At 32.8% G+C, this 20,474-nt stretch overlaps 4 protein-coding genes across 7 annotated transcripts; 1 reads left to right on the top strand and 3 right to left on the bottom strand.

Moving 5' to 3' along the window:
• The first annotated feature begins 1,944 nt into the window (after positions 1–1,944).
• MT3 (metallothionein 3) lies at positions 1,945–2,851 on the top strand. The gene is made up of 3 exons (XM_089784068.1): positions 1,945–2,098; positions 2,423–2,461; positions 2,711–2,851. The coding sequence occupies exons 1-3, from the start codon at positions 2,049–2,051 to the stop codon at positions 2,808–2,810; spliced, it is 189 nt and encodes a 62-aa protein (XP_089640194.1). The 5' UTR covers positions 1,945–2,048; the 3' UTR covers positions 2,811–2,851.
• A 1,209-nt stretch (positions 2,852–4,060) lies between these two features.
• On the bottom strand, positions 4,061–6,355 carry LOC110419146 (Cytochrome C oxidase copper chaperone (COX17)). Of its 2 annotated transcripts, none has more exons than XM_021432054.2 (2): positions 6,221–6,355; positions 4,061–4,621 (listed from the first exon to the last, which is right to left on the bottom strand). In XM_021432054.2, exon 2 carries the CDS (start codon positions 4,590–4,592, stop codon positions 4,356–4,358), a length of 237 nt encoding a protein of 78 aa, XP_021287729.1. In that variant the 5' UTR covers positions 4,593–4,621; positions 6,221–6,355; the 3' UTR covers positions 4,061–4,355. The 2 variants fall into 2 exon arrangements, with proteins under 2 accessions (XP_021287729.1, XP_021287728.1); XM_021432053.2 differs by having other exon boundaries at positions 4,061–4,597; positions 6,221–6,311.
• Positions 6,356–6,759: 404 nt separating this feature from the next.
• On the bottom strand, positions 6,760–8,085 carry LOC110419145 (uncharacterized). Its single transcript, XM_021432052.1, has one exon. The coding sequence runs from the start codon at positions 7,565–7,567 to the stop codon at positions 7,133–7,135; it is 435 nt and encodes a 144-aa protein (XP_021287727.1). The 5' UTR covers positions 7,568–8,085; the 3' UTR covers positions 6,760–7,132.
• A 1,182-nt stretch (positions 8,086–9,267) lies between these two features.
• Positions 9,268–15,435, bottom strand: LOC110419144 (tRNA (met) cytidine acetyltransferase, putative (DUF616)). 3 transcript variants are annotated; one of them, XM_021432049.2, is made up of 10 exons: positions 15,254–15,429; positions 13,909–14,478; positions 13,354–13,635; positions 12,797–13,010; positions 12,500–12,609; positions 12,213–12,412; positions 11,285–11,388; positions 10,429–10,616; positions 10,123–10,322; positions 9,268–9,712 (listed from the first exon to the last, which is right to left on the bottom strand). In XM_021432049.2, the coding sequence occupies exons 2-10, from the start codon at positions 14,180–14,182 to the stop codon at positions 9,515–9,517; spliced, it is 1,770 nt and encodes a 589-aa protein (XP_021287724.1). In that variant the 5' UTR covers positions 14,183–14,478; positions 15,254–15,429; the 3' UTR covers positions 9,268–9,514. The 3 variants fall into 3 exon arrangements, with proteins under 3 accessions (XP_021287724.1, XP_089640146.1, XP_089640147.1); XM_089784020.1 differs by having other exon boundaries at positions 12,213–12,609; positions 15,254–15,435; XM_089784021.1 differs by lacking the exon at positions 15,254–15,429 and adding an exon at positions 15,031–15,214 and having other exon boundaries at positions 12,213–12,609.
• Between the last annotated feature and the right edge of the window lie 5,039 nt (positions 15,436–20,474).

Genomic DNA, 20,474 nt, shown 5'->3' with positions numbered 1-20,474 from the left:
TATTCATCAAATTGTGAAAATGGGTTTGATTTTTTTTATGCAATCTTACAAAATTTGAAATGGACATGTAAAGGGAGGAAAAAAGGATGGAAAATCGGAAAGGTAGTAGTGAGGAGGACAGCCATGATTTTCTCTTTGCATCTTGTGGATAAAAAGAATGAAAACAGGTATGTAAGGCTATACTTTCTTTGACAAAAAGAGATTTGAAAGTAACGTTGGCTAATTCGAGAAGCAATTGCTCTTGGAAAAAAACCCACCACACCAAGAAAGCTTTTTTTGTTTGCAAATATAAGCAATTCAACCTCAAGAAGAAATATAAAAGAACAATTGAGACTCCCCAATCTTGCTATTCCCTTCATAATTGAATTTATTCCCATTTTCTTCCTTTTAATTTACTACCAATATCAATGAGTGTGACATCTTTTAAGCTTACCCTTTTATTAGGGTAAAGTATTGTTTCATTAAGGAAAAAACATGAGTTATTATTAGGTCAAAATTAACCATAAAAATGTCAATTAAATGAAACAAAATACACGAATATAGAGTAATAAACTAGACCCCCTTTTTTTTTTGCCCTTTATTTCTTTCCATCTGTCCAACTTTCTTTTCACCTTTCTCATTGATTTCAAGCCTTTCAAGGATAAGGAATTTATATATATATATATATATATATATATAAGTATATATGAGCCCAAAGAGAATTAATTCTCCATCAGTCTTTCCAAAGGAGATGCCTAACATTTTGGACGGTCAATATTTAAGGGTATTTATGACTAATATATACGTGTTAGAATACTACTGAGCTATGTTCAGAAGCAAATAGAAAATAATAAAAACAAAAAAACAAAAAGAATGCATGATATTTATGGGATTTTTGAGATAATATTTTTGGGATAATTAATTTTTGAGATAATATCATATACAATCCTTATAAAGTTGTAAGCTCTATTTATCTATTTATTTATTTATTTATTTATATGTTTATATTATCTTTGTTACTATTATTACTATTTTATTTACCTTGACATTGCAAAATATTATAGCATTACAAAAGTGAAAAGAAAAAGACAAAGAAATTAGAAGCTTATCTCTTCAATGCCATACTGCTAGAGACAATGTAGAGAATCAAGAAAGAGTTGGAATAAAGAGAGAGACATCTATATATCTCTCACCATCATGGAAAGAGATAAAGAAAGAATAGGAAAAAAAAAAGATGATTATCTTATATAATTAAGATAAATACAAAGAGAAAAAATATAATAAAATTACGGTAAAAAATTATTATAATTTCATACTTGACAAAGATATAACAAGAGAATATATGATATTAAATTCATAAAATTTAAACGAATTTTTATAAATATAATATATTAAGAATATAATCACGTGAAGGATGTAATTGCCACTCAAAATCTTGTCTATAAGATTGATTACCATATAATCCTGATACCATGTTTATAAACTAAGGGCAAGATAAGGTGCTAGGGAATGTCAATGCCATTGGACAAAACTAAAGCATTTTTTACCATATCATGGCATGGTTTACCATGTGTTTGAAGCATCAATCTTGGCAAGAAAATTCTCCTAGGAGAATCCTGAAACAGATCTTTCTACTTGTATAGTCAAACAGCAGTGATTAGAGCTCGTGTGGATCAGCTGCAACAACTTGTGGGAAGACGTAGAAAGATATCTATGCATAATGTAAATCATCTTCTTCTCTTTCGGAGAACAGAAATGAGGTTGACATGAGAGGAGGATATCAAGCCAAGCCCCCCCTCCATTATCAAGATTCCTTCGGACTCTTCCTCGAGAGGCGTGTGCTCCTCTCATGCCCGTGTAGACCCCATTCTTGAACACCGCCTGACCTTTCCTAGCGGGGTCCACATGGAGGAAACCACAGCCTCCCCTTTTGCACCAGTTGCACTTCTTCTCCACCTATAAATACATGACCATTGTGCAAAGCTTGGGAGATATAGCAATCCGTTCTACAAAGCTTAGAACTTCAAATACCTTCAGCTTTTCGCGTTCGAAAACTCTCTAAGATCACCATGTCTGACAAGTGCGGAAACTGCGACTGCGCTGACAAGAGCCAGTGCGTGTAAGTAATCCATGATCGATGACAACCTTTGAGCATTTCTAGGGTTGTGTCTGGTTTGAGATTATGTTGTTTATGTTGTTAACTTGTTATGTTCATGATCTTATCATGATTTTTAGCTTCATGTTACATGTTACATGTTACTCTTAGGATGAACAAAACCTTTTCGATCCAAAACATCTATTATCTTTCAATTCCTCCCATGGTTTTGTCAAGGATAACCTGTGGAAACTTGTACTAGTTTATCTTTAAGCTCTTTGTAAGTACGTGCATGAGTTTTCAGTCAATATCATTAAAACTAAGGCTTTTTCTGGTTTTTGCTTACAGGAAGAAGGGAAACACCTTGGTCATTGAGACTGAGAAGAGGTACATATACTTTTGCTCTTCAAGGAGTCTGATACCTCCAAAGAAACAAACAAATAATACAAATAAATTCCTTTTATATATATATATATATATATATATATATATGCTGCTAAGATCTGAAACATATCCATGAGATTTTCAAACAAGCAATCAAAAACTTCTCCGATGCACGATTTTCGACAATCAGTTGGTTCCTCTCTTATTAGTTCATCATATACCCTAATACACTATTTTGTTATTCTTGTGCAGCTACATCAACACTGTCGTGGTGGAAACTCCAGCAGAGAACGATGGCAAGTGCAAGTGCGGAACCAACTGCACCTGCACAAACTGCACTTGTGGTCATTAAGCAAATCATGTGTTCCAGTTCCTGGGAACATTCGGACCTAAACAATAATGAAAAGTTGGGTTGAATAATCTGTCTTTTATGTTATAGTTCGTGGGTGTTTGTTTTCCTGTCTGTCAGTCATGTTTGTGTCTCCTTATATACTGTGATGAAATGGCCATGTCTATGGCCTTGTCTGTTTAAATGAATTACTATTAGTATAAACTCTTTCTGCCTTTATTATAGCATAAGCTTTCTCTTCATAGCTATAATGATCAGACTCCAAAAGATATGCTCCTCTCTAAGGTAACAGATAAATCAGGGTATCAAGAGTTATATCAGGAATGATGCATCCTACCAAGTTTCAACTTTCAACTACAGTAACAAATGGTGAAGCAATAAAATTGGCATTCAATAATGGTTTTATTAACGTTGAAATACAAGTTATCATGTTCTTACTCTTAAACAAGTATGCCACATATAAACAACCAACCGAAAACATAGTTTCATCAATATGTTTAAGGCAAGATAATTGCAGCAGTTGCAGCACATCCAGCTTATTCATAAGCTAAAACTGTTCATATCAACAGCTTCAAGTTACAGAGCGAGAAGAAGAATAAACAAGAGTAGACTGCTCCACTTTTATTATCCATAACTTCTATATAACCTCAAAGAATCAGGACAGAAAAAGGTTAAATGCTACTGATTATTTTAGCATCGTATTCCATCCAAATTCTATTTCATAATTCCCTCCCTATAGGTCTAAATTACACTACTTGTATGCATACGAGCAAAAGGTGCAGACTCATTTTAATCTGTGATTTGGACTATAATTGATTTTCTTGATGGGTGATAGAACCGGTGAACCAAGGGTTAAAGGAATCACACGATCTTGCAATGAAGAACCTCTAAATGAGAAAAAAGATAGCAGGAAGTCTGAGGTATAAATGGAAATTCAACAAATCTGTTGGTAAATTTTCTTTCCCTGGAAATTTCTGTTGTTATTTGCATGTTTCTGATCAACCAAAATCAAAATATTCTACAAGGAGACATATCCAGAAGTAACATATTATGCTATAATTAGAGATTCCAAACATAATGATAGGAAAGGGGAAAAAAAGATGTGACAAGAACCAATTCTTCATGTTGGCCATTAAAATACTCATCTTCTCATTAGTTTCTTTCAAACTACGGTCAAAATTTTGACCAATATAAATTACACACTAGCACAAGTAATTGAGAGAGAGAGAGAGTAGACAAGGATAGTCAGCTAATAAAATAATAAAAAGGGAAAAATGTTTACTCAATCAAGAAGCAAGACATAAATGGACTCATCTATCTGTCCATATCCTGACTCATGAAAGTATTTTGGCGCTTCCACTTCACACCACATAGGTACAACCTCATAAAACGAGAAAATACAATAAAAATTAACTTGGCTGCATCCAATTGCCTTGAAAGCTATCTTTCCTTTATTCCTAGATGTTCAAATCATATCTATGTGTAATCCTCAAAGTAAATAGTTTGTAACTCAAAATGTTTTCATTCTATAAACTTTGTATGCCAATCTCAAACATTAAAGCCCTCTGAACGAAGGCACTTACGATGAGCCTCTATCCATTTTGCACAAGCCTCTTCACCATGCTCCACTATGCATTCATCTCTCAGCTTCTTAGTTTCGGGGCAAGCGCAGCAAATTTTCTTCTTTGGCTTTGATTCTGGGCCAGATGTTACTGCTGACACTTGATTTTGCTGCGAACCAGGCAAAGCTAAGGCAGAGGTATTTTGCATAGGCAACCCACCCATTCTCCCTGGTAATAAGTCAATGTAAGATACTGTGAGAGAGAGAGAGAGAGAGAGAGAGAGAGAAAGAGAGAGAGGAGAGATACCAGAAACACAAACCAGATCAGCAATATCAAATTCAAAACTTTTACGGTTCAAGAGTATTGAAGATTGTTTCATGGCTTACAAGAACAGCAGTGGTCTAGTTTCAAGACAAGGGAAATCAGCAAAGGACATTATAACATCATATTACAGCAACAACTGGCAGCCAATATTAATTACTTTTTGGCCATTCATGTACCACATTCACATCTTTATGCCATATAAATCCAATCCAATTAATCAGAAATGGAAAAGCAGGTGAAGAATAACCACAGTAATAGTCTATCCAGTATGATTTAAACAGCATCATATAGAAAACAATTGGTTAATGTACTGAAAAAGTGAAAACAGATCACATGAAGAGAATATTGGCATATCACCCAAACTATTCCAGGAAGTAATTAGTTGTAAAAGTTTCAAACTGAAGTACCAATTCTACCAACATCTAGGCTTATTTAACAAATTTATGTCTCTTGAATGTTTTCCATACCATCAAAAATTTAGAAATAATAAGCTCAACTACAAGGATAGCAAAAGAAATTATTAAAGCAAAGAAGAAAGACAGAACAATTTAGTCAATGTCACTAGAATGCAATGCATTCAATTTATCTCTCCCAGAATTAAACTTCTAGTAACATATAATAATATTACACAGGCTTACACAGCAAGTTTTGATTCATTAGATGGTGAAAACAAAATAAGAGGACCTGAAATTCTCTGAGTCATTGGAGCTGAAGAACACTAGGTCGGATAAAAGTCAATCAAACAATTCAACTGAACACTAATACTAAGAACATAAATGTTCAGCAAGGAATAGTACCAAAGAATTCAATCTGATAATTAGAATTTCCTAGTCTAAACTTATATTGTTGACTTCTAAACCTAAACTACACAAAAGTCTTCTCCCTACCTTGTTCCTGGAGCAATTTAGAAGCTAATCACTACTAAGATGCAAGTTTTCCTTTTTTATCTAAGCATTTCAAACAGTCCTATCAAGTAAAAGCTAGCCAACAGCAACAGCATTGGTATATCAGTTCATCTTAACTTGAAGCTAAATCTTTTTTGCACGATCCAAACTCCAAACAAAGGCCAAATATCTTGGCATCCAGTCTTTCCAATTTATTCTATAAAAGAACCAACCACTGCACAACAAATGTGATTCTGACCATTTAAATTTTTTAACTTCTAGCTCTCCACCTTCAAAATCGTTAAAAGAAAAAAAAAACCCAGAAAAGAAATTAGAATTCTAAGACTAGTCCCACAACCTTTCCCTACAATTCAGCCCAAAAAAATGCCAACTTTCATCAGAAAAAAAAAAGCGGCCACAATTCATCAGAACAACAAAAACCCAGATAGAAACTAACATGAATGAATCAAATTAACACTTTGCAATAATAAAAATTGAATCTTTATTGCCACAAACTTTAATTTTTTTTCCTTCCTTTTGTTTCCTATATTATAAGCTTTTGCTTCTATGGAATCAAGAAATAGAAACAATAGAAAGAAAGGAATAATAAATAAATAAACAAATAATGGAAAGAAGAACTTACTGTTGAGTTTTGAGCAAACGGGGGATTCAGAGCCTTCAACTGGCGGTGGGGGTTTTAGAGGTTTTAAGGAAGGCAGCAAAGCCAATAAAGTTAAAATGGTATAGAGCTGGCCTAGTTGAAGTCGGGTCGGGTCAAACCTTTAGTCTATCCTTTTGATTTTTCTTTCCTAAGAAAAATAAATTTGAATATGTTGGAATATTGACTATTTTTATAGCAATGATTTTTAATGTTCAAAATTCGAAAAATAATGATGAAAAATTATTGTAAAATACAGAAAAAAAATTAAATAAGGCCTAATTTTTTAATATTAAAATAATCAACATTTAATTTGGATGAGATTACAGAAGATATCATAAATTAATAAATAAATATTTTTTTCCAATTAAATTTGTAAGCAAATCAAAATAGATAATTAGAATATTTGAACTTGTTGTAAGCTATGACATAATCTCCTTGATCATAGGTCACACCAAAAGTGAGATCAAGGAAAACAAAAAAAAAATTCTAATTTAACCAATTAAGTAGATGGAACTATTTTTTGGAACAATTAAATCCCGATTTCTATTTTATTTTAAGAATCAATCAGTGTCATGACAATCTTATTGGTTTTTTGAAGAAAAAATTACATGGAAAATTTATTACATGTGAGCCATGGCCCCCAGCATCAGAAGCAAACATGTAGGCCTCATATCACTTTTCTTTGAACTTAAGCATGTTCTTGATCCTAAGCAAGATCCAAGCAGGTTCCAAATCCAGGATCCCTCCACTCCATCAGTTCTCCCATGGCAGCTTTCTTAGGATTCAGGATTCACTTTTCAGTTTGTTGTGAAGTTCAGACATCCAACCTGGTTGAACCCAGACAGTTTTTGTCATCAATTCCTGTCAATCCTAGTATCTTCCTCTTCAACACAACTAATCATACTTCTCCCTCCATGAATATACAAGTAGGAACACCCAGGACAGTGCCAAGGCCATATCCCCAAGAGCTTGTCTAGGCCATTCATGAGCAAGATCCTCGAGCTTTCCTTCAAAAGAAATTCTCCAAATAGCCATTGAAATATGAAGAAGTACACACCCTTTAGCAAAGAAGCTTTGGAACTCTCTGTCTTTAACGAATGCCACCATGAACAATACAAATCCGATAGTGAACAGAAGCAATCCAGAAAATGATTCAGATGTTTGGATCAAGAGTTGATCATGGGGTGTTGAACCTTGTAGCTTGCTTGCAATCTCATGACCATGACCGAACACTGAGACTTCCTTGGTGTAAAACATCATTAAAGCTCCAGAAGTAAGAGCAACTATAGAATGGAGCATACAGATAATGAAAAACCCTGGTAAGCTCATTGATCCAAAGAAACTAATGGGAAATTTTTATCTTCCTTTTAACCAAATCTGAGCTTCAAAACAATAGCAGAGCTAAACAGTAATATGACTCTAAAGTCTAGACCATACATTAAAGGCAAGTGATTAGAACCAGTAATATATGATCTCAACGGAAAAATTACCAAGAAAGGAAAACTTACTTGAACCCTGACCCCATTGCTGAGGAGTTGGATGGCAGAAACTGAAAGGAGAATGTAAAGGAGGAGTTTCTAATGGAAAGAAGCAGGAAGAGTTTATAACTTGGGATTAGCCGTAACGGGATACCAAGCCAGCTGTAAAAATGAATACTATAATTATGATTATTTTATAGGAGATATAGTATGGATTTAGAGAAACAGCTTTGAGATTGCTTCCTTCCATGTACCAACCAATCCACCATGCACAAAACGCCATGCTTTTCTTGGTTAAGGGTTACTTCCTCATTCTGCAAAGCAACTCAAAAACATTTGTGGGTCATGGAGTCATGGGTGAATATTAATTTTTTTTCCTTATTTCTCTTTGAGACAATAATTTAGAGATATCTTTGTTATATGTGGAATGGGATCATGTAGGGCCAAAACTTTAGAATATTTTTTTTTTTTGGTATTTTTGACCAATCCTAATAAATTTTCCTACCCCAAAAATGGCACTTTAATGTCTTGAATTGAGGAGATGGGCTTGGTTGATTGGTCCTCGTTTAGAAAGTAATGGGTCACCATATTTGGGACTTTGGCTTATCTGCTCTGCTTGTCAAACCCTGTCAATTTTCATTTCATAAAATAAACACTTCATGATTTCATAAGGTAACATAATCAAAGTTTCTCTCATAATTCTGTTTTGTTTTCCTAATTTCTATAAACGAATCCAAAAAGGTAAGATAACCTTGGGCCCCTCAAAGAGCCATATATCTAATCAGTGAAAAGCTTTAGGTTAATTGGCCAAAATGAACTAGAATGGTGGACTTAGAATTTAGTGGCAGTGCCAATAACAACATTTCTGGAGTAAAAGTGTCAAAATACTAGAAGATGTTGCTGTAAAACTTTGGCATTGAGTTTCCATGTGAATTCTAACGAGACAAATACAACATAGACATCTCAACAACCACATAATTCACAGCATAGAAATCCAAAGTTGCCTTTAGTTTCTTTTTTTTCTTTTCAAATTGCTTTTTGATTGTTTGAAGATTGCTTTGCTTACTTTACCACAATCCAAGCATTGTTGCTTTGTTCTGTAGGCCAACCAAATGACAACTATGCGGCTCTATCAAATAAATACAGGTTTTTCATGAGGAAGCCATCATTGCTTGCTCTCACCTTACAGCTGTAGAGTAAAGGATTCTTTCAACATGAATATGTATCACATGGACAATCTTGCAATATAAACTGCATTTCATTTCATCAAGCATGTCTCTTCACATAAAACTTTTTCTGTCTAGATTCTGATAAAACCCTATCAGAACAAAGATTTCTGCTTTGGGCTAAACCATTGTAACTTTATCAGGATAATGTAAAAGAGAGAAAAGCAAGAAATTAAATCTTGTTCCTGGCTTTCACATTGATCTCTTCAATGGACTATAGATAGATTAGCATGAGCAGGAGATTGTCAAAGTCTGCCTTAAGGAGACTTTGATAATCGAAAGTTTTTACTCCAAAGAAGCAACAGACAAGATTCAAAGCAAGATACAATGAAAATGGCAGCAGCTTGTATGAAGCTCATTCAGGATGTACAATAATAAAAGAATAGATATCAAAATTTCAGACAAAAATGCATGGCATTTTACTCCTTATGCAATCCTAAAATTCTCTAATTAATCCTCCTACTCCTTGGTGACAATTAGAAGCAATCTGATTTTGTTAAAAAAAAAGAAGAAAAGAAAAAGAAAAAAGAGCTACAACTTCCTTTTTTCTTTTCTTTTGGCTCAGACAGTAGCTAAAAGGAATTGCTGTCTCTATTACCAGCAGCAACCTTACGGTGACGCCTTGAACCAGATCTTTTATCCCTCCCATGTCTAGGAATCCTCTTCCCCGGAGTTCTTCCACGTGTATTGATATTGGGCAAAGCTGGTGGGAGTTGAGTCACAGCAGCAACTGGTGGAGGCATTTGCTCCAATAAATCTCTGTGGTATGCCTGTAAACAAAAAATCACTTAAAAATGATTACATGCACCAAGCAAACCTACACATGCCCCCCCATGCATATGCATATAGAGAACGCTGGTTGTATGCAACAGAAGCCTAGTGGAATCCATCTAACCGAAAAAAGAGTACAAAGCCTCAAATCTTTAATTATGCATATATCAGACACTAATTTGCATAAATTTAGACATCCCAAGATATTTGAGAACACGTGTTCTTCTTAACTCCTAGTGTATTTGAGGATTTGGAAAACATGATCCTAACCCCTTACCCCTTTTTTTTCTTCTTTTTCTCTTTCCCCTGCTTCTTGCAGACTCCCAGTAAAAATGAAAAAGAATATATTTAGGTTTTATGCTCTAAATTCATAATCCCGTCAAGTAATATGCCAATACAGAATATGTACCTGTATAACAAAATTGCGTCTTTCACAATCCAAGAACATATTGATACTCCAATCAACTTTTGCCATTATTTTATCCCTTACCATGGCAAAGCTTAACTGGTCCCTGGATGTAAAACGATCAACTTCATTGAACCACAGGCAGGTAAACAGATTTGTGATGGGAATATGTTCCTTTATGAGTACACAACCTTCAGGAACATCTGCAGAAAACCAGTCAGGCACCACAAAGTTAAATGCTTTTTGATAGAGAATTGGTTGAAACATTGAATAAGGAAAAGGCAAGTAATTTTGTATTTGTATACATACCACTGGTTAGAGGAAGCTTGGCCTCTGAATATGGTGTTAAACCCTCTTTTTTATAAAAATCCACCTGTTCATCAATCGAGGAATTATCATATTTTCCTGCAGCTTTATTTGCTTCAGCCTCTACAAAGACATCAAATCGTCTGTAGTGTCTCGAGATTGCAAAATTAGCATTTTGACGCCACAAGAATCTGAGAGGAAGAACAATTAAATAAGACAATGTTCAAATCAAATTCAATTATATCCTCAAATCTAAAGTCAAAATGGTAAAGCATGCTTCGTACAAATGATTGATGCTTAATGGGAGGCTCTCTTCACTAAGTTATAAAAGCTTTATATAGAACGAGTTTCCAAAATCAAGTAATTAGTTTTCATTAAGCCCTAACTCTCAGGTTGTACTGCCTTTTCACTTTGTCATACCCCAAATCAACAAATATATATCTCAAAAAATCATAAATGTCAAACATTTACAAGAATTTAAGATAAATCTGGAAACCAGGAAAGCATACACAAACATGTCACATAACTTTTGGGTTGATGAATAATTTACAAAATCAAATACCAGATGAAGCCAACCGTCTGTTGTCATTGCGTCACCAAAATATAATATTATAATTTGAGGCATTGCCAGAATCTCTCATTCCACCAATATCAAAAATTAAACCAAGTAAAGCTTATATTTAGGTAGCTATGTAAACCAACAATTAAGGTTAATATTCTAGAATGACAAAGAGATCTTGATGTTTCATTATAACTTAGAGATGCAGTCCATCTGACAGAATAGAAATCACATTATCTAGAAATTTAAGAATCCTTCTTAATCAACTTCATATAAATAAAATCATAAAATGGAATTTACCTCTCAAGAAGTTGATATGGATCCACAACAAGCTGGAGCTTTCCATCAATCCATATGGAATAGCGAACATTTGGGAAGATTCTATGCAATAAAAGCTTCGGAACCTGCCAGATATACATGACGGGTAAAAAAAATTCAACAGCCCTGAAGTGCAGATTAACTATAAAATTTCTGATAAGGATTTATGCACAGGATATCCCTGAACTTTCACCAATAACAACCTACTCCTTAAACTCTTGTTTTGTGCAATTAAGTGTATAAATTTAGGTCCATTTTGAAGAAAAACAAAGCCAAGGATGATAATCAACAACCTAATCCCCACTCTTGACACTGATCCAACTACCGTAGGACAAGTTCACCATTGTTGCTAAAAGTCTAGGAGACTGCCTATCAAAGTAGCCATACTTGTACAAGCTATAAATACCATGACACATCATTTATCTTCCACTTCAAGACCTAACCAACCAAAGACGTGTTTCTTCCTGTTTCTCTATTACAACCAAACAAATTTTTTAAATCACGGTCAACACCACTTACTAACAGCAAACTGTAAACTGTAATACCCTAAGTCACCACTAATATTAAGTTTCTAGCCCTAGAGCTTAAAAACGGTGAACCAAATTACAAAATCTGCCCTCACATCCAGGTAAAAGACTACACAGAACTATATACAAAAAGCACAAGAACATAAAAACATAACATCGAGATTTCTGCATTCTGCACATGTACTTAAATGATTTGATGAAACCAGCAACAGTAATTCCTACTTTCTTGTATATATACTCAGAATTCAATATCCTTGATATCAAAATAACAAATAACAAAACTCAGATTCAAGGATCTCAAAAATGCTCAAAGGTGAACATATCCAAAAAAGTCCAAATAAGAATAAAACAAGTGCAAATCAACCAAAGAGAAGTAGGCTGACCTTCCCATTTCGTCTTGCATCACTGTAAGGAACATTGTGAATGACAACAATTCTCCACAAACCCACCCTTTTACTGCTGTCCAAAATGCTTTTGTTTTTCATATATGCTTCTGTTTCTTCATCTATAAACATGTAGAAAGGGATATTTTTCTTTGCTTCCTCACTAATATTCCTGGGCTGTTGCATTATGTCATAGTTCCCTGGAGAAAAATAGATAAAGCAATGATGAGGATCAGGCATAAATAAAAACAAGAAGCTCTTATGGGAGCTTGAATGCCTAGCAGTACCAAATATGGCCGATGCAACAATGATGTCATGGAACTGCTGCAACTCTGCAAGGTCAGCTTCATCAAAGTCAAATCCAGTCTGGTGACCAGGTTTACGTCCCTTGACAAATCTGACAAAAAAGTATACAAATTATAATATTAAAGCTCAACTAGAGGAACAAGACTTATTTATGAAGACAAATAATTCACTAAATCATTTACATGCACCACATAAATGATAAGAAACATAAATTTCTACCTGAAATGTCTTCCATGAATATGCTATACTGAAAAAGTAACAAGAAGAGTCAAACCTACCCACAGTGCACTGTCATTGACTCTTTTATATCAAAAGAATCATTTCTTTGCTTTAGAGATGGATATCCACCAAAGTCAGAGCCCCCATGAGGTTCACTTTTGATTGGATTTTCATCATGAACATATGTCAAATTATGAAGCACTGGAGATGCTGATGGGGAGATTGGCATGCTAGCTATGGCCTGATCCACCGGGAGGTAACATACTGGGCATGCTGAAAAAGGGGTGAGCAAGAATAAAATCAGTACCAAGATAATGGCACATATACTAGATATTCACATAAGAGAAAGAGTTATTTCATTCTTATGACTATGAGTAGATAAATTTATTTTGGTGCAAGAGTGATTATAATTTTAAAAAAAGAAACATAATGAATCAACCAATGGCTTTCTGGTGATATATTACATTATTTACATACAAATATGTTTGCTTCAATCTAAAACTACTGCTTTAAATGCATTCATGTGAAAAACATTAATACAATTACATTACAGGCCGCATCCCAATATTTAATGCAACTGTGATAATGAGAACAACAAGAATGAACTCAAACTTACGGCGAGGTCCAATTCGTCTAAGATTAGGTGGAGGGGGAGGAGGAAATGTGAAATTCGCGCACGGATGGTTAAATGGCAAAACAGTAGCACCTTCAGAAGCGGGAACTAAAAATCTATTTCCATCACCTCCTTTCAGACCGTTTACCACAGAATAATGTTCATCTTTCTGCTTATCCTTCCTTCCAAGGATGCTTGAAGCTTCAGGATTGCTAGGGGCACCATTGACATAAGGAACCATACCCAATGTTCCAGTCCGTTGATCAACATTTGGACTAGTGCTTTCTGGTTCATTAATCATACAGAAGGCAAACCAGAAAAGAATTGAAAAGGTTATTGCCTACAATCAAATTATCATGCTGAGAACGAAAAGTCACAGTCATTACAGTAAGCAGTAAGTGAGCCAGCAAAGTAAGTGAGCCAGCAAAAGACTAAGTACACAAGAAATATGTCAACTGATGCCTATTCTACCTAGAAGTAAAACTTAATGCTCTTACAATTAGGATCCGAGAATCAAGTTAGAACTTAGAACCCAAAGTAACAGAAGAAAGAACAAACCTTTGTTGACTACAAAAGAACCCAAGACAAAGACCAAAAGGGCAAAGGCAACCAGAAGCAGCATTGACACCTTCCGACGACCTAGATATCGGCACCAAATGTAGGGCAGAGACCTCTCCTTTTCCCTAGAACCTGAAAGCATCTTGGTTGAATTCTTTCGTAGACTAACCAAAGATTTAGGTTGCAATAATCCTCCACCACCAACAACAACACTGTTGATGTTCTGCAATGACCCATAACTCCCTGTACGTAGACCCAATGACCCTCCAGTCATTGTATCTCAAATCCAACCCCAATTTCCTCATTCATTTCCTTTCACCCTCTCATTCACTCACAATCACCCCACAAAAATTCCGTCTCCAAAAACTTTACAAGAAAGAATATATTTTTTTCCTTTGGCAATTTGGAAGCAAAACCAATGACTCAATTCTCAATTTTAGACAAAGAATACTGTGAATATTGATCTATAAACCAATCCTCTAATCGTTGCATATCATCGGCTATACCAATAACACAGTTCTCCAAGGCACTTCACTTTTCAATGTTCCCAAAAACCAATGTGATTGACTTCTGCTAACATACACAGACCAAAAAAACATAAAATCAGAATACTCTTTCTCCAAAACACTTAAGACAAATATAAGTTTTTTGCCTGTATATATGCACTTTGGAAATTTAGATTTCAGAAATAAAAACCATGACCCAATTCTCCATTTTTTACAGTGCAAAAGATTAAGATTACCATAGAGCATCTAAAATCAAACCTCTAACCATGGAAAATACACAAACTTAATGCCAAGTAGTAATAAAATTGTTCCTTTAACCAATGTGATTGATTCTGCTAAAAAAGAAAAAATTTAAACAAAATTATAAAATGCGGCAAGAATTAAAAATTTTTCTACATCAAGCCTTAAAATAATAAAAACCCGTGATTAAATATCACTTAACTGGATCTCATAAACCAATGTGATTGAATTCTACTAACCCACCAAAAGAAATAAGAAAGAAAAGATCAAACATAGAAAAATATACATATGGCATTGAAAATTACAACCCAGTTTTGAATTTCATTACACTTGATCTCAAGAACCTATGTGATTCAATTTATTAACGAATACCCACCTGCAATTAGAATTGTTTTAAACTAAAAACTGGGTTTTTATCCATGAAATGAGAGGAAAATCAAAAAGACCCAAAACCAAAAAACAAAAAAGAAAAATGACATTTTAAATGAAATAATTCAATTTCCAGGAGTTCAAATCCAAACCCAAATCAGACCCAAACCAAACAAAAATGAAAAAGGAAAAGAATAATTGCTAAAAAAAAGAGAGGGGAAATTACGTACCTTCAAGAAAATGTAGGTCCCTCTTTTGATTTTCAACTTTCCTTTTTCATTTTTGCTTCTTTAATTTTCTATAGAATGTTGAGTTTTTCTCTGATGATGACTGTTTTAATAAGGGCGAAAACGATAATTACTGATTGAATTTTCTTTTCTTAATTTGTAAAAAATAAATTAGATCTCGAGATAAATGTGACATATGTATTTAATTTTTTGGACAATTTATTAATTCCATGTTATGTGGATAGAAACAAATCCAATGCACATGACCTATATTATTTTGATAAAGATGCTAGTTGTCCCATAGATATTGGGTACACTGTAGTTCTGAAAAACTTGATAATTTAATAAATAAAATTATGAATTTTTTAATTAACTTTTAAATTTAAATATTCTATTATAAAAAATTGAGTTTTTCAAAAATTCAAAAAAAAGAAATAAAGATTTTTTGTCTGACAATTATTGCTTGTTTATTCAAGAACAAATGTCATATATTTATATATTAATAAGAGATGAGATAAGTTTTTATTAATTTAAGTTTCTATAAAAGATATCAAAATGAAGATAAACTCGAATCAATGCAAGGATATCTCTTTTTATAAAAATAAAAACTTATACAACGCGAGTGAAATAGAATATCAAAGATCTCATATGAATAAAAAATTAGATAAATTTTAAATTTATAAATATATTTTTTTATTTATCAAATATATATTTTAAATTAAAATTGTGGGCTCGTGACGCAAGGATGATGAATGCATTCGTAAGTCCACACTCGATCCATTAATGTTTTTGAAAATTATAAGAAAAAGTGGATTGGATTTAAAGTTTAGAGTAAAAACCAAATCTTTAAGCCATGTGAAAAACAATACTTTGAAAGTGATGATGTTCAGTATGGTAGTGTAATGCTTATGGCAATTTAATAAAATGGTGAAAATGATGGATTGGGGAGAAAGTTGTGACAATGTAATCATATAGCAACTAAGAAGACAACTTTGTTCATTGGTAATTTAAGACAATGGTGGGCAATAGGATAAGAATGGACTATTGTAGTGGTACTTGAAAATGTCCACTAAATTATATCTTTACATTTAATATGAATGGAGAAGAACAAAGTTGAGACAATAAAATAATTATTTATTTGAATTCTTTAAAGTGTAAAAGAAAATAATTATGAACATAGTTTACAATTAGAAATACCCCTATGGGGCTATAGCCCACCCACCCAAAGGCCAAGGAAGAGAATATAAATCGGACTAGGCCCTTAATTGGGTTCATGCATAACAACTTAAAAATGGGCTCCATCCAAATAGCTGCCTTCCAAAGTCCAAAGTTCAGAAAATAATCCTTTCATCACACTTTTTTGTATATATCGAACAATGTAATATTATCTTCTCGATAATTATATTATCAATAATCATATTTTTATGAAAGTATTAAACCTCATCTTAAAATATAGATTAAAATTTTAAAATTTTAATTTTAAGATCTTAATTTGATATACACCACAAAAGGCTATGTGCCAATTAAGCCTGGGATTGCTTGCTTTGGGAAGCAAAGGTAATGATACCTAACTTTTCCTATTGCTATTTATGCCAATTTTCATAATTGAGTTCATTCAAGAACTTTTTTTAGTGCACTTTGATGCTGTAAAAGATTTGTACACCGCAAAAAGGTTCTAAAGATTAGTTTTTAAAGAGACAAAGTTAATCAACTAATTGAATTTTGTTTCCATGAAAAGATAATTCAATTTTTTCTTAGATCATTATCATTTAGAGGATAATTGCAAATCATTTATTGGATAATTGCATAATGGTACTTAACAAGCTTTCATTTATGCATAATATCTAAATAAAATTTTAAACTATTTAAATAAATTTAAATAATTATGCATTCAATCAAGTCTTTTGTATATTTATTTAGATTCAAACAAACGCTTATAGTTAATGATTAGTTAATTGTTATTAGTCAAAATATCATGTGATGTATGTTTACATGTTATAATAAAAGATGATGTAAAATGTGGATAAAGCATGATAATATGGTTATATAGCATTTTCATCCCTCACGTCAATGCCACATAGTTATTAAATAATAAATGGTATTTTAACTAATAATAATTAATCAATCATTAATAATAAAAATCTATCTGATTTAAAATAAAAATATAATGACTTAATTAAACATAATAAAAAATAAAATTTTATTTACATATTCTTATACAAGTTTTTTCAAGCCGTATGCTTTTCATTTACTATTATTTAAAGAACTAATCATGACAATGATATTCTCATACCATTCTGTTGAATGAATCAAGTTACAAAAACACTTACTCTAATCCTATTCTCACTCTATTCTGTTCTTACAAATTGGGATTCCATTTCCATCTTAATCTTTGCCTAATTTCAATCTACATAAGATATTTTTTTTTTCCTTTTGTCAAATTAGAAAGATATAGAGAGAGAGCACTAACCATATTTTCTCATAGTGGATCTACAACTTTAGGACTAAAGTTGACTAGCCACCAAGCTCTCATAATTTTACAGCACTCAAAAGTTTTTTAGTTACAAAAATATACACATACACAATCGACAGCTGTGTAATGGGGGCGGCGGTCATCATTCAGTTTTTTAATCTTTAATTTTTTTTTATAATATATATAATTTAAAATATATAAATTCATGATTTTATATAATTATCTTTTAATAATTTTATGTAAAACCCTAAATCCGTTATTGCTAATATTTATCTCCTTTCATTATTTCATAGAGATATATTGATTTGATCTTATCTCCAACACAGCATTGTGCCTTATGTTTCATAGACTTCATGAATTTCAATCAAATTAATTTGTGGTTCAAGTGTTTGAAGACTACCGGGACACAAGCATCACCCCAAAGAAGGACGCTGGATATTGACAATGGTCGACATAGACAAAACAAGAGCCCAAGTTGCTAGAGTTCAATAAGATATTAGAAGCAGTAAAAAGCAAGGCAGGCATGCTGTTTTGTGTAGCAATTAGACAGTCGTTGTTGCTGCTGCAAACATTGAATGGCAATTGACAATAAATACTTGGGGTTCCATTGTGGGGAAAGATTGGTGGTCCAATGTGTTAGTTCATCTTCCACATATGAAGAGGAAAAAAATACTCATAAAAACCATGGGTCCATAGCTTGGCAAACTGGAAACTGATTACCAACATTACAAAATCTCTCCCACACATGACATTGATATGATTATTCTTTTGCAGTATCATATCCATCCAACTACACACATGTTGTATTAAACATTGAGAATAGTTGTTCACCACCTAGATTAATAAATAGACAGTTATAAAGAGGGAGCTTTAGATGCACATTACATAGTAAAAAAATCGTATATATTCGTAAGAAAAATAGAAGAAAAATAAAAGATTTAAACTTTAAAACTCGTCTCTTTTAAAAATGAATAGTATCCATTTAATTAAAACTTACTTATAAAATTTTAAATTATAAGAGGAGATTGTCTTTTTTTACTATTATTTTAAAATAATATACCTAACCTTGGAAAACCCTTGAAATGTTCCATGGGGGGCACAATTCTAATTAATGAGGTTGACCTTGTGATCATTAGCCATTGCTGCTATGATTTCACCACCATTGCCCCCCCTCACCATCACAAGTGTCATTGGTTTTCTTTTTCCTCCACAAACTTTTGTGAACTAAAAACCCTTTTGAAAAGGCAAAATCCCCATCACTGATTTTCATGCCTTACCAGCCAAAAGAAGATGAAAAATATTGTAATCAAACAACTCACATAGCTTTTCAATTCTTTTAATCTTCTGCTGTCTTGCAGCAAGAGGCCATGGCCCCCTCCCTCACCACCCCCACTTTGCACAATTCCCATTTGAAATACATAAACAATTTGCCCCCTTCCCCCCACAAAAAATAATGGAGTTGGTAACTAAGATACAAATTAGAAAGCCCATAATCATGAGAAGCTTTACCAAATGTTGAATTGAATGGAGACATGGGTGATTCAGAAGCCAAAAAATGTGGACCAATCCCAAAGCCATGAACAATGGAAGGGGTCCCAAGTGTAGGTTCACTTGTCTTGGAGAGAGAAGACATAGCCATAAATCTCACATATGCATGATCATATGGATAAAAATGTTTGTAAAATTTAATAGATTTTGACAGCTATTGTTGGCTAGCTTCCTTCTAATGTTTCCTTTTCTTTTTTTCTTCTTTTTCATTTTTTGGGGAGGGGATTTTTAAGGACAAAACATTGGACAACACATGACTTGCATTGGATCCATGTGGGTTGGTTCTTCACCTATTTTTGTTCTACCTCTTGTATTTGTCTTTTATTGAATCTTAAATGTTCATGAAAAAACTCAAAGTATGTAATTTTTTTAATATTATGAAATTTTAAGTTCAAGGCTTATCACATGTAAATTTAATCTAATTTTATGTTAAATTTATTCGACTATATAATTGATTTATTGACTGATTTTTATGTTTAGTGATTTTTCATATGATATGTAATTTTTATTACTATTAGTACACGTAATTTCACATAAAAAAAATAAAAACTTGCATAAACTTTATCTCACCTCACAATGCTTCTATAAGTTTCTCTACCATAAACTGTGTAACATTTATCAAACTTTAAACTATATACAGAAAATAAATTTTGTTTCACCTTATAAACTTTATCAGCTCTTCTTGAAAACATTTGAATTTAAGACTTTAAATAGAAAATGCAGAATTTTAATCAAACATAGAATGATTTAGAGATTTAAGATGTTATGTAGGTGCATCATTATTTAACGACTTCGACCTTAATTCTATGGAATTGAATGCTTTAAGTTATTATCTAATTATAACAATAATTATATGTGTTTAGTTATTTAATTTGAACCAATTGTTTACATTTATGGTACCTAATTAGTTAGATTGCATAATAAAAAAAATATAAAAATTGACCTTAATAACCTCAAAATAAAGTTTACTATTACTATTTTAATATCCCAATGTCAAAGTTGATAAGTCACACTTGAAGCAGCAAGTAAGTCATTAGTGCATGGAAAAAATGGGTCGCCTTAAAATAGGTCAAAACTAGAAAATTTTGATACACAAAATGTCGATTCTTGATTAAGAATAATAATTGTTTATTTAATTTAATTATATATAAATGATGTGGTTAGGCTGATAAGCAATTGTGATGGGAAAATGGACGTTGATGA

This window comes from Theobroma umbraticum, unplaced genomic scaffold (genome assembly GCF_002168275.2).
Source record: "Theobroma umbraticum cultivar Fairchild unplaced genomic scaffold, ASM216827v3 scaffold_67.0, whole genome shotgun sequence".
Classification (NCBI taxonomy): Eukaryota; Viridiplantae; Streptophyta; class Magnoliopsida; order Malvales; family Malvaceae; genus Theobroma; species Theobroma umbraticum.
The sequence above is the reverse complement of the archived record's forward strand: the minus strand, read 5'-3'. Positions and strand labels throughout refer to the sequence as shown.

Excerpts from the sequence above, each read along its gene's own strand:
- MT3 (XM_089784068.1), top strand. The coding sequence starts at position 2,049 with ATGTCTGACAAGTGCGGAAACTGCGACTGCGCTGACAAGAGCCAGTGC. Across the intron at positions 2,099-2,422 it reads GCTGACAAGAGCCAGTGCGT|GAAGAAGGGAAACACCTTGG; the intron begins GTAAGTAATCCA and ends TTTTGCTTACAG. Across the intron at positions 2,462-2,710 it reads GTCATTGAGACTGAGAAGAG|CTACATCAACACTGTCGTGG; the intron begins GTACATATACTT and ends ATTCTTGTGCAG.
- LOC110419144 (XM_089784020.1), bottom strand. The coding sequence starts at position 14,182 with ATGACTGGAGGGTCATTGGGTCTACGTACAGGGAGTTATGGGTCATTG. Across the intron at positions 13,636-13,908 it reads TTCTTTTGTAGTCAACAAAG|AAAGCACTAGTCCAAATGTT; the intron begins GTTTGTTCTTTC and ends TTAATGAACCAG. Across the intron at positions 11,389-12,212 it reads ATGCAAGACGAAATGGGAAG|GTTCCGAAGCTTTTATTGCA; the intron begins GTCAGCCTACTT and ends TATATCTGGCAG.
- LOC110419146 (XM_021432054.2), bottom strand. The coding sequence starts at position 4,592 with ATGGGTGGGTTGCCTATGCAAAATACCTCTGCCTTAGCTTTGCCTGGT.
- LOC110419145 (XM_021432052.1), bottom strand. The coding sequence starts at position 7,567 with ATGAGCTTACCAGGGTTTTTCATTATCTGTATGCTCCATTCTATAGTT.